The sequence below is a fragment of the Lissotriton helveticus genome, chromosome 4_1 (assembly GCF_964261635.1).
Source record: "Lissotriton helveticus chromosome 4_1, aLisHel1.1, whole genome shotgun sequence".
Lineage (NCBI taxonomy): Eukaryota > Metazoa > Chordata > Amphibia > Caudata > Salamandridae > Lissotriton > Lissotriton helveticus.
In genome coordinates this window covers 674,091,820-674,104,878 of record NC_136063.1, presented here as the reverse complement: position 1 = coordinate 674,104,878, position 13,059 = coordinate 674,091,820, and the positions used below count along the sequence as shown (strand labels likewise).

Sequence of the window (13,059 nt, the reverse complement as noted above, 5' to 3'; positions counted from 1 at the left end):
ATGCAATCTGGAATATAATAAGAGAGATCTTGCCCACCTTCACGGATAAGTTTTGAAATGCCTCCGCCCAGATGAGTCATGGTGAACTAGAAGCAGCCAAGTGTATACGGCTGTGTTGTGGTGATCAAAAAACAAACATTCCTGGATAAACGCCACCGCCCTTTCTAAAAACATGCAAGCATCCCTTATGGACTTGCTGTTTGGTGACAAGGCAGTCTCACCCCTGGAATGTTTCGCAGACAGCATTGTATGAACTACTACTAGGGTTCCAGCCCGCCAGTTTTTCCATCAGTATCAGAAGTTTAGAGGCTATTCTCCAGGCCTTGTGTCTCGCCAGAGGCTGCTTTCTCAGCCTGTTTAACTGTTTAATCTGCCCTTTTTTTTGTGACTCAAGGGGACGTAGAGTGGTGACAGAGGCAGTGACCTCCAGTAAGGTCAGTCATCTTCTTCATTTTCACCTGCCCCAATTCACTCTTATTCCTCCAATGGACATATGCAGGCGATATGGGTCTGAATATTATTTTGTCTGCCAGATTGGCTTGCAGTCACCTCAGACTAATGGGTTCTGCAGGTTTTTCACATGGTTACACTCTTTATTTTCTGCCTAGGCCCCTCCTGTTACTCATGTTTTTACTCAGACTATGGCAGATTATGTCTTCATACTTCTAAAGAGTTTTAATCATTGTTGGTCAAATACAAACTAGAGACAGGCAAGGGATGCTACTCCTGCCACTTCCGGGTCCCCAAGACAGATGACGGGCTAAGGCCAATTTGGACCTTCAGAAGGACAAACTGAATATATCAACTTCAGGCCAGGTTCTCTCTGCCATAGATCTCGATGAGTTGATGGTGTCCTTGGGCTTACAGGATGCATACTTTTATGTACCCATCCTAAAATCCCGCAGACATTTCCTCCATTTTGTTGTGGTGTGGGAACACTTTCAGATCCAGATCACCATCCTTCCCTTAAGCCTCACTTTGGTCCCTAGGTATTTACAAAGGTAATGGTGAGCTTCACAGGTCTGAGGATACATGTATTCCACACCTTTACAACTGGCTATTGAACGAGGCCACATCCGACCATCTGCAGACGACAGTCTCCATGCTGTACTCACTGTTGTTGTCAGTAACTTGGCAAAATCCCATATTATCCATATCATATGGAGAGGGGTTGGCCTAACGGCTAAGGCGCTCGACCTCGGACTTGGGGAACTTGGTTCGAGTCTCGGTAACGACGCCACAAACCCCCTGTGATTCTGGGCAAATCACTTAATCTCCCCGTGCCTAAAAAAATGAAAGTGTGTCCTCATGTAACGTAACTGGTGCTATGTAAAGCGCTCTGATAACTGATTCGGTTTGGTTCTAGTTCGCGCTATATAAAACTCTGCAAAAAAAAAAATATATATATATACATATGATGCAGAGGATTCAAGTAAGAAATTTAACTTGGCAAAAATCCCATTTTCATATGACGCAGATGATTCAAGTAAGAAATTAGAGTATTATTTAAAGGGGTGGAAACCCTCCTTTAAAAATATCACAACCCTTAGCAGGGAGAACCACAAAAGTAATTAATTAAACCTGTGTTTAACCCTCTGGTAGCTTGGCATCTAGCAGTCAGGCTTACATCAGAGGCAATGTGTAAAGTATTTCAAATGGAATAATGTGAAAGCACACCAAAAGAAAAATAAAGAATATTTTGATCAAAAAGACAAAAATCTAATCAGTAGTACTGGAAGTATATATATTTTGTTTCAAAAGAGCATCAAAAACTGTCATGACAGAACAGGAAAAACTCAAAAGCTACAGTCGACCGCAGGTCAGATACAGAGACCAGGTTAATCCCAGTGAAAATGTTTCACCTATGGACTTAGTCTCTGGAATGGAAGTCAAAAATCCTCAGCAGTCTGTGCCTGAAGAGTCTTGCAGGTCACGGAATAGCCTCCGGACAAAGTCTAGGTGAAGTCATTGACCTGACACAATCAAGGGCCCGTCAGCCCATGCAACAAGTGAATCAGAGGCCAAATATCCTTCAGCTACCCCCAAAAGCCCCCCCATATGAAATGATCTCGAAAGGTGTTCCATCCGTAAAAATAGCTTAAGTAAAGACCATGACCAAATGAAGAATAAAGTGGTGCATTGGCTAAACAAAAATTCAAGCAACCAGAGAATGATCATATTAATCATGTGCGGATGGTGGACATGTGCGGAGGGTGGACTGGGTAGGGACTATTCCAAAAGGGGAAGCTTTTGACTGTGTTGTTGCACATTTTAGAAGTGAGGACCTGGCAAGACAGACTTTAACAGTCGCGACACTTACAAAGCAAGATTGAAGCTTTGCCCTCAGGGTTTTTCTAAGGACCGACCAGTGCAACCCATTATTTCACCCCTTCCGTGCATCTTAACCCTTTTGCGGTGCCAACCTCAAACACATTCACGCCACCTGGACCAAATAGAGTGACTTACTTCTACTCCTATCGAGGCCCCTTCCATTCAAACTAAAGGGGCAAAACAATGCAGCCTGTAAAGAGTCCCCAACATGAGTGTGTTGTAACATGATTTCTTGGAACACTGCTGGACTACGTACCGAGTTAAATAACCCTACTTGAAAAAGCTTAAAATAAACTCACAGATTATTTGTCTGCAAGAAACCTGGACACAAAGGAGGTTTATAAAAATGGGTATCATGTTTTCTGTGAGCCTGCATGCTCTTACCCAGCAGCCAAGGCAAAGGGGGGTTTAGCAACATTGTTATCAGTCTTGATCCCTGCCTCAAAATTTTGTAAAGATTTGGTCCTCCACAGTTTTCTTAGTCATTTTACTGTTTGGTTTGAGGGATTTTGACCCTATGGTGGTTCATTTTATGATAATAATTTTAAAGATTTTAACCCCAAAGTTATTGACTCCTTTGAACATTTTCTGACATATTTCTTTTTGAAGATAAAATGCAAAACTATGTTACTCTGGGCAGGTTATTTTGAAATAAAGCGGTATAAGTTAAATGCAAAATAGATTTGTGGTCTCATGGACCCTGAGGAAGAAGATCTTACTCACTTCTCACATTCTTTGTACAGTGATGCCGTAAATAGACTTATTTTAAGTCTTTCCTCAGTCCCTGCGAGTGCTGTGGTAAAAATATGTAAATGAGGAAATTCTACTCCCTACTTTTTCAGAATAAAATGCCGGAAGCAGTATTGATTATATCTTAATGTCTCATGAGCTGGCCCCACTCCCAGGATTTCACAGTCCAACCAAACTGCCTGAGTGATCAGAATCCCTATGTTCTATCTCTGAATATTGAGATAAAACCTATACATTTTGATAAGCAAAGAGGTGAGATAGTAGCGAGCAGAAGGGGATTAAAAGTGAAATAGGGAAATGTAATCCCTGAGCACTTACTACTTATCTCCATCTGTCTTGGAGTGGATCCATAGGCTAGGACTTACAAGTAGGTTTTGAAAAGTTTTGTAGTGCCATATCTGGAAAGCTTACCAAGAATGTACCCCAAAGGGAAAAAACGTTATTCATGTGGTTTAATGCCGAATGTACAGCAGCCCACAGAAAAGTTAAAACCCTCCTGCAAATCTCTCGACCAGTAGCACACATCAAACTAGTCAGACGGCAATACAAACAAGGGCTAGATAAGAGGAAAATACAGATTAGGACACAAGCATGGAATGACCTACAGAAAGCAAGCTTATTACAAAATAGTAAACTTTTGGGAATATAGTATATAGGCCTTACTTTCTAAGATGCTAGTGCTCCCAAAATAGAACTAGCGATCCCTGTAGATAAATGGCTGGCTTATTTTACAGCTATTTTCCAACCAGATGCCTTTTTCTTAGCCAATGTCCCCCTAAATACTTATATAGTACAGCATAGACCTGAAATTTAGCCTGAATCTTTCTTATTGATGTTATAGAGGTGGAGGAAGCAATACAAAAAGTGCACACCGGGGAAAGCGCCATATTACGCCATGAAGAAATTGGCCTTCCGTATTTGGCGGACGCTTCAAGACTCGCTTCTTTAATGTTATCAGTCAAGATATGCTCTAATCTCGAGGCCTTTTTGGTTTGGGTATGCATATCTGATTGTCTAGGCTTAACAAGGTCAGTTGAGATTCACTGGATACTTATCTAAAAAAGTTTTTTGAATCGCATGGCCTGAAAGAACTGTATGAAAATCTGACCACCATTACTGTAAATATGAAAGAGATACAGTAAAAAAAAATTAATTAATGCTTTAATAATAGGCTAAGGAAAGCACAAAGCATGCCAGTACTGTTAAGATATGTCCCACCGGTGAGAGCAAATTATATGGAACCATACTTGACCTGAGTGACGAACCCTCTCTACCGGTGGTACCTCTCCCTTTTTAGATTTTGTATGATCCATTTTGTAGTAGCCTTCCTGTTGTAATCTGCCTTCTTAACACCACACCTGGTACATTGCTCCCACCCCTCTCCCTTTTCACCCTTGGACTCTCCCCTTTTGGGCTTACAGTAGAATGTTGAGATCACTCAGTTTGGTGGAGAGTGGATGATCAATAAAGAAGTACTAGACCTTACTTGCCTGCTGTGTCGTTCATACTTTTAACACTGGTGACGATCCTGCGCTGGGGGCAGGTTTGGTCATCTCCCCTATTTGTTATTGCAGTTGGTATTGAAGAAGACAGTCTCTTCATTGCTTGCATCCAGCATTGACACATTATGGTGATTGCTCATGGCTGGTTGCAGTGTTTTACAGTATTTTCATGTGCAGAACATTCTTTAACATTGTACTTGTTTTCCGACCCCAAGTGGCTCGGTGTACAGATTCCACCCTTATTTTCTGGCGTTCTGGTACCTCATACAAACGTTCTAACAGCAACCAATCTCTACTGACTGTTCCTCTTCAACTGTTGTGGAATATTGCCTATAAGGAACCTTTCCCAGTCCATCAACCTTTTCGTTTCTACTTTGGTCAGTTTCCCCTTCGACTTCTCATCAGGTTCCGGTTTCCTTCCCATCGCCTGTTTTCGTCAACCTTGCTCTGTCAAGCTCAACCCAGGCACTGGTTTTAATCCCCTGCATATGCCTTTCGTCAGTTTCACTTCCTTGGTTTCCTTTCAGGCTCCGATTTCTCTACACAGCGTCTACCTTCGTCAGCATCGCATGCCGATTTCCCCACAGGTTCCGGCTCTGCGCATACCGGAGGACGCTCCACGGATGTTTCTAAATCTCCTCATCATGCGCAGCTCAAGAGACGCGTCTCACCTCAGCGGCTGCCTTCCACGACATCAGCCTTCCTCAGCTTCGCCCGCCGATTTCTCCACAGGTTCCAGCTCTGCGCATACCAGAGACACTTCTCTTTTGACAACGCACCCCGGATGTTCTTTGCTTTCCTCATCGTGTGCAACTCTGGAGACGAGCTTCACCTGAGCGCCTGCCTTTCCTCAGAACAATTTGTCAAAATCTCCTCAGCTGTTACTATTTTATACATCGGAGTCTCATCCGTCGTCTGTGCACACCATGGCATTTCCTTTTCACTGAGTTTTTAGCTTTGTATGGGAGTTTACCCGTGTTCCTCACGTCTATTGTTTCATTTTTCGAAGACTGTGTTTAAGGTGAGATTTTCAATGTTTAACTCCTCCCCTTTTGTGCTCTTTTACCTTTGGACAGTGCCTTTATCTCCCTGCCGTTAAATTACTGACTTTTAGAGAGGCACTGCACTGTTTATTGCTCTCTGCCTACTTTGCTATATCTTGTTTTAATATTGCGCACTGTTTACATTCTCTGCTTACATTGCTCATTATTACATTCTTCTGTTTGGTTTTGGGGGGGGAGCATTTCACAGCATTACGCAAGCAACATATTCTTCTTCATAATTCGTGACGAGTTGTCTGAGTCAGAGGTTGGTGAGGTTATCGATCAGGGTGGAGAGTTGGGGTCGTTGTTGTTCTCGAGGTGGAAGTTCAGGTCCCCGAGGAGGATGTAGTCCGTGGAGGCGAGGGCGTGTGTGCTGACTAGGTCGGCGATGGAGTCGCAGAACTGTGGTCGGGGTCCGGGGGTCTGTAGACGAGTGTTCCTCTGAGGGTGGTGTTGGGGTTGGTGTGGATCTGGAAGTGCAGGTGTTCGGCGGTGCAAGGGTGTCAGCTTCGTTAGTCAAGATGTTGAGGGTGTTCTTGTGGACGATGGCGATTCCTCCTCCTACTCCGTTGGTGTGGTCTTTGCGGATGACCTTGTAGCCTTCCGGGATGGCTATGGCAATGTCGGGTGCTGAGGAGTTTAGCCAGGTCTCGGTCAGGAATGCGACGTCAGAGGTGTGGGTGTCGAGTAGGTCCCAGTGTTCGACGGCGTGTTTCCTGGTGGAGCGGGTGTTTAGGAGGATCCAGCGAAGGTGGTTGGATTGATTGGCGGATGGGTTGGCGGGCTGGATGCTGGTGTTGCTGCAGTTTCGGCAGGTGAAGGGTCCGTGGGTGTGTTTCGGGGCGGCCAGGTAGCAGGTGCTTGCTCGTCCGGTGTTGAGTGCATGGAGGGTTCCCGTGGCGTAGTGGAGACGGGTGTTGTGGCGGTCGCGGGGGCCAGGGGCTCTGACGCTGGGCGCGGTCCAGGGGCGGACGGGCGCAGACGGGCTTTGGCGGGCCTTCGACGTGCCAGTGGCGCGGCCGCTTCGCGGTCTGCATAAGAGCGTTGACGGGAGAGAGGAACAGCTGGGTGGCGGGAGCGGGGCGGCGAAAGGGCTGTCAGGGGGCGAGGCTGTCAGGGTGGCGGGGCCGCGAGGAGGCAGCGGCGGGAAGAGTGCGGCGAAGGTGAAGGTGACCGGCTCAGCAGCGGCTGGGACCGGGGACAGGCAGAGGCAGCAAGGGGGCAGGCCAAGTCAGCTGGCAGCAGGAGACAGCAGCAGGAGACCAGGGTGAGCAGGCGGAAGAGGTCTGTATACCTTCTCTGCGAAGTCCCTGGATCGGATTTAGTGCTGTGGAGAACAACATAGCGGGAACAACCTGAATCTTTGGCCCTGCAGCGATGCACCTTAGTCGGATAGGCTTGGCAGGTTGATCCTGGTTCATCTTTCCACAGAACAACATTTTCTAAAGTCCCAGGTTTCAGGAAATCTTAGGAGAAGTTTACTTTGACACCAGCCATGAGTTCAGGATCTTGGGGACAGCATTTGGGGGGGTCAAGACTCACTCCAGCAAAAGCCAGCATCAGGGTCCAGGGCAAATCCAGTTGGAACAGATCAACAGATTTTTGCAGTAGCAAACAAAGGCCGTTGGAAGCTTATGTCCATGTACCTCAAAGAAGAGGATAGCCAACTGACCCTTGGAGTCACTTCTGGGGTCCTGTGTTCAAGGCAAGTGGATCCAGTCTTCCTGCAGGACTCAGACAGCAGTGCAGTCCTTCTTTGATATTCACAACCAGGAGAGTTTGGGCAGGGGTACTGGAGATTACCCTTTTATGCCCAGCGCCACTGTGTGTGTGGGGAAAACTCCTAGCCACTCCTAAACCAATGGGGTAAAGGTTCCCAGGGATGACCCTACCCAGGTTTTCAGCACATTCTGTGTTTTACTATCCCACAGGGCCTTTCTCTACCTAAATACAACCCTGTTCAGAGCTCCTTGTGTGTGACTCTGATAATGGGTAAACCCACCCTTGTGATCACTGCAAACCAGTTTGATGGAAAGTGAATTCATGAGTAGAAAAGGAAAAACAAAAGGCCATCAAAATGCAAAGGACACATTTTGAGAGTTGAGAGGAACTGAGAGCAGAGAATTAGGGTACGCATGGAAGACGTTGAAAGGGGATGCAGGAAAAAGATTAAAGATGTAGCTAATGAGTGGAAGAGAAAACAGTACACAAAAGGGGAGCTGGCAAGAAAGGGGACTGTGCCTGGGACCAAGAGGAGAAGGAGCACAGTAGCAAAACAGATACAAGCAGGAGTGCCAAAATCCAGAAGTGGGGGTGGGAAGTGCCATATAGAAGGTGAATGAAATTAAGTATAAACTTTTAAGAGCATTAAAAAGATGCATAGTCTCCCATAGAATGTCCCTGAAAAAAGAGCGAAATAGACAAACAATTTCTCAAAATGTTACCCTGTGAATATATTTAAATAATGAGGTTACACGTGATTAAAATACTCAATAATATGAGCGTGATTTAATTTTAGTCATCAAAATGACCACAGTGAAAATCGGAAATTATATGATGCTAGGAATATCATGCATTAGGAATCTCTGCCTGTACAGCTTGTGTGACGATCTTGTCTTACAGTGCCTATATACTCCAATAACGTAAAATGCATTTTTAGTGACTGCCTTGTGCTAAGTTGGGTAAAGAAAAAAGTGGGGCCAAGACATTTAATATTCTGTGCTTCTATAATAGGTCTGGCAGTTGTGATGAGAAAGGTTTTACGAAAACATGGACAATTAATTATAGGTTTACAATTTTGGTCACAGTCTTTAAAGCGTGATGGTATTTATCAAGACAAAAACATTTTTGGGAAAAGTTCATAGTATTTGTCCTACGTTAAATACATTTTGACAAATTTGAGTTTTAACAGCACAAAAGAGATACTACTCACTTTTTCAAGTAACATTATCCTCTGCTTTTCTTCGGACAACATATGCATGTTTTCCCTAGCAAGAGAAAATAAATGATGGCAAAGTAAGGCGCTGCAGTAAAATACCATAGTTACTGGTTCTTTTCAATCAGTTTTAATCGAAGTCAGCGGATTTGGAATAATACATAGTTCAAAGTATCAAAACCTTTGTAAATCTTAACTTTTTACACATAAGCCCAGTCTTAAAAGTGTGAGAACTAACCTACACAGTTAAAGTAGGAGTGGCCTTATTTGCTTTTGCAGCAAAGAAGGTTAGATGAACAGTGCAGTAGCCCGTGGAACAAATAAGCCAGTCTTTATGTCAACCTTAACCTTCATAATTTATTTTCCACTGTCTTTCCCCCGTGTTCCCCTATATTTCATATAAGCATGAGTGATTTCTTTATAGACCAGTACAAAACTAAAAATTATGCTAGTAAAAAGCTGGCTCTGTATATGATATCACCACTAGGTGTTTATACCACGCACAGACTCCAGGGGTTCCCCAAAATGTACAAGGCTCAATGTAAAACCCAAAGTGCTCTATTAGTGGTATTATGGGCGAGCAGCCTTAAACCTAACACAGAGGAGTATAAGACATTTATTGCACAACAGTGATCAATAATGGACACACAACTCAAGAAAGAGAGCCAGACCAATTTTACAAAACTATACTTTGCTTGTACTTTAAGATCAAGATCTTCGCAATAAGGTAAGTAGGTTTTTAAATAGAAATACTTTCCACTTTGAAAAATGATACTTCTAAACTTTTCAGTACAGTAGTAGTAGTAAATGGACTTATTTAATTTGGTTTAAATCATAAAAAGAGCGGCTTAACCGCTAAAACACAAACACATAGCACATAAAATTCATGAGCAAGGTACAAATTAGTTAATAAGTTCTCAATTAAAATTTGTGATAAAACCCCATTTTTTTCCCTTTCTTGTTAAAAGAAAAACACTGTCTTGTAATAGTGAGTCTAGCTGTGAGATATCTAAATCTTGTCCTGGCGTTGGGCTAATTGTCTGAACTTTTTCACATTACTTGCTTTGCCAGTTCAAGATCTCTGTCTCTCTTTTCTAGTTCATTTGCAGCTAAACTCAAAAACTTTAATGCTTTACACGCCAATTGCACTGTTGACCCTCATAAACATTTTATTACGGCGGATCTACAAGTCCTTATCTGTTCTTTTTTCCATTAATGGCCACAAAAGTTCTTTCCGTTTAGAAATGCCTGGCAAATACAGAGTAAGTGGAGCACTGATTCAACTCCTTGTCCGCAGAGGCGGCATCCGCTGAGAGCCAGGTGTGTTTCCATTTTGGAATAGATCTTTAGTTGGGTACACTCCCAGTCTCAGTAAGATCATTTGCTGCTTCATTCGATTTGCAAAATGTTCCGAAAGGCTTTAACCGTTTGTATGCTGGCAATACCATCCATGCATTGATTTTCATCGTCAATGAAGCTTTATCCTGTTCATGAGACATTTGATTGATTGTTTTGTTAACTATTTGTTTAAACTCCGAGTAGGATGGTGTTGTGTGCCAAGCTTCCTCTAACTTAAAGGCCTCAATCGATTGCTTTAAGAATGAATAAACTGAGTTACTCCATTTGGATTGCTTTTCGACCTCAAACCAACAATAATGTGCCACGGAGTCTTCCTCATCTGCCCGCATTCTCCAATAATATTTAACCAGCGCTCCTTGTCTTGACATGATCTGGTTTTTTAACCCAAATTCCAGTCTGATCCGGGCTTGAGAAGTATGGTGCGGGATTTTAAATAGGTTTTTAAAGAGACTGATTTGGGCGATGTTCAATGATGTTGCGTCCTTTGTGTTTAGGAGTTCTGAACCGTAAGTAATTGAAGGTAAAAATGTGGCTGCCACAACCTTTAGTAAGTGGGTCGTTGAAGAGTCACTGAGTTTCTTTTGCAAGGTTTTGAATACAAATAATAGCTGTTTGGCTTTTGTTTTCAGCTGTTCTTGGTGTTGCTTGTAGTTAAGGTGTAGATCCAATATTAATCCGAGATATTTATATGTTCCCTCCTGATCCAAACAATTGCTGTTGATTGTCCAAATGAATTTTTTTTTTATGCGGACTCGAAAAACACATGACCTTTGTTTTTTCAAAGTTTATGTGTAGTTGGTTCGAGGCTGTGTATTCTACTAGTTTGTTTATCAGACGTTGGAGGCCACAAGGTGTTTGGGATAGCAGCACAATGTCATTGGCGTATTGCAAACTTGCTATTCTCACAATCCCCAGTTTTGGGGGGTCACCTAATGTCGAACGTAAGTTGGTGTCTAGATCGGTTGTGTATGTATTAAATAAACAGGGAGCTAGAATGCACCCCTGTTTTAAGACATTGGTGGTGGTGATTTTGTTTAAGGTTTGAACATCTCCCATTTTTATTTGAACCCATGTTTTTGAGTAGAGATTAATTATTGCATTCAGTAAGTTTGTGGGTACTCCCCAGGATTCCATTTTTGCCCACAAAGCTTGTCTGGGGACCTTATCGAAGGCTGCCTTGAGATCCACGAAGCATGCATAAAGAACATTTGAATTGGCAATGGATTAATTGGCCAAAAGTGTTACGGCGGATATGTTTGTTAGAGTGCCCATTTCGTCTCGGTAGTCTGTCTGTGTGTTGGGTATCAATTTGTTGTTGTCTACCCAATCCTCTAACTCTTTCAGCATATTTGAAGCATAGATTTTTGCTTCAACATCAATGAGGGCTATTAGCCTATAATTTGAGGTATTGGCACGAACCCCTGATTTGTAAATTGGATGTAATATGCTTCCTCGCCAGGAGTCAGGGATGGTGTGAGATTCCAAAATGTGGGCGAACAGTGTTGCTAGATGGTTAGACCAAAATGTTACGTCTTTTTTAAATAGGGAGTTGGGCAAACTGTTTGGTCCTGGCGCCCCATCAGATCTCGTTTTTTTATAGCATTCTGTACTTGTTTTTGTGTGATCTGAATGTTGGCGGTTGATTGATCTGACCCTGATGTTTCAGGAGGGTGTTGCTGAGATTTGCCTTCCGTTTGTTTGAGTTTTGGATTACTGTGATGTTTCGGATTCAGTTTACATGTCGTGAGATCTTGGGCCAGTGAGGTTAATTTCAGTGTCTTAGCCATCCTCTGCTCTCTAATTGGCGTGTCACTAGAGGTACTGCCGTTGGATCGTGTCGCCTTCCATGTTCCGTTTTCGGGGATGACTCTGGAGGCTTTCTGAGGATTATATGTAGCTTTTATATGAGCTCTCCATGCGCGCTCAGTTATATCGGAGTTGTAGTGCTGATTTTTTCCGTTTAATAAGACATTAATTTGGGCCCAGAACTCCTTGGAGTTTTGTTGTCTGCTGACATGAAGCATTTTTGTCCAAAACTTCTCATTATATATACGTTTTGCTGCCCGAATCTCTTTTTTTAAGTCATTTTTCATTTTTCATTTGTTGGCTTATGGTCAGGGCCTCCCGGGAGGGTTTTTGTCAGGAAGTTCGCATTTGTCTCAGAGCTTTGTTTAGTTTTTGTTTTTTTATCCTTAAAGCTTAAGTGTACCATTCTGACCCGTTGATCCTGGCAGGTTTCTGGTTTTTAGAACTGTGTGAAAACTTTCTGTTCATGGTGTTGATAAGAGTCTCCCAGGCCTCTATCCCTAATGGTTTTGCCTCTGTGACAGCCAATAAAGCTGTGCAAAGCTCCATGATTTCGTCTACGGTATCATTATTCCATGTTAGCCGGTTTAATCTGTGCAATTGAGTGAATTGTGTCAGGGCGCTCGTTGGCCGAGGCTTTTCTCTGAAGTTAGTAAGTATAAATGATTGAGGATAGTGATCACTTTCTATCTTGTCTATTATTTGAAAGTTTGTGATGAAGGGGAAAAAGTCTGGGTCTACTAAGGTGAAATCGATTGTTGCTCCTGATTTAGCTGTCACTCTAGTAAAAGCTGCCGGGCTGTCTTGTGGGCCTCGACCATTTAAAGTATATAGTAATTGTTTGTCGAATAGTGCAGCGCATTTCTTGCCCGAGTTATCACGTCTGGATGTTTTATCAATCCTGACACTTATACCTTATGGTAAGTTTTTTTCTTGGGTTTGCATCAAGTTCATGTTAAAATCCCCAGACAATATTACATTGGCGTATGGGTATATTAACTTTAGGGTTTTAATAGCAGCTACCAATTGTTGGATATCTCTCCCCTTATACTTGTAAGCTGGGTGCATGTAGATGTTCAAAATTAACAATGTGTAGGTGATAGAGACTGAGTTTAATACATTGCATCCAGCTCGAATCTAGGTCGATGTTTTCTTCCTCCCATAAAATATCTGTAGAGATGTATGTGGATAGACCGCCCTTAGCTCTTCCATGTGCTGACTCCTTTATGGCTAGATGTAAGTGTTCTTTATAACCTACAATAGGGGTGTATGTTGTCTGCCAAATTTCTTGTAATAACAGTACATCGTACTGTAGGATGAAGTCAGCAGAATC

The 13,059-nt window shown here is 43.0% G+C and overlaps 1 protein-coding gene across 6 annotated transcripts in view; it reads right to left on the bottom strand.

The window, feature by feature from the left end:
- Positions 1 to 13,059, bottom strand: part of RB1CC1 (RB1 inducible coiled-coil 1) — a 647,143-nt gene that overhangs the window by 146,204 nt on the left and 487,880 nt on the right. For all 6 annotated transcript variants that reach the window (XM_078687307.1, XM_078687311.1, XM_078687309.1 and 3 more), the window contains one exon: positions 8,559 to 8,613. In XM_078687307.1, the coding sequence (XP_078543433.1) occupies positions 8,559 to 8,613 (55 nt within the window). The remainder of the gene's footprint in view (positions 1 to 8,558; positions 8,614 to 13,059) is intronic.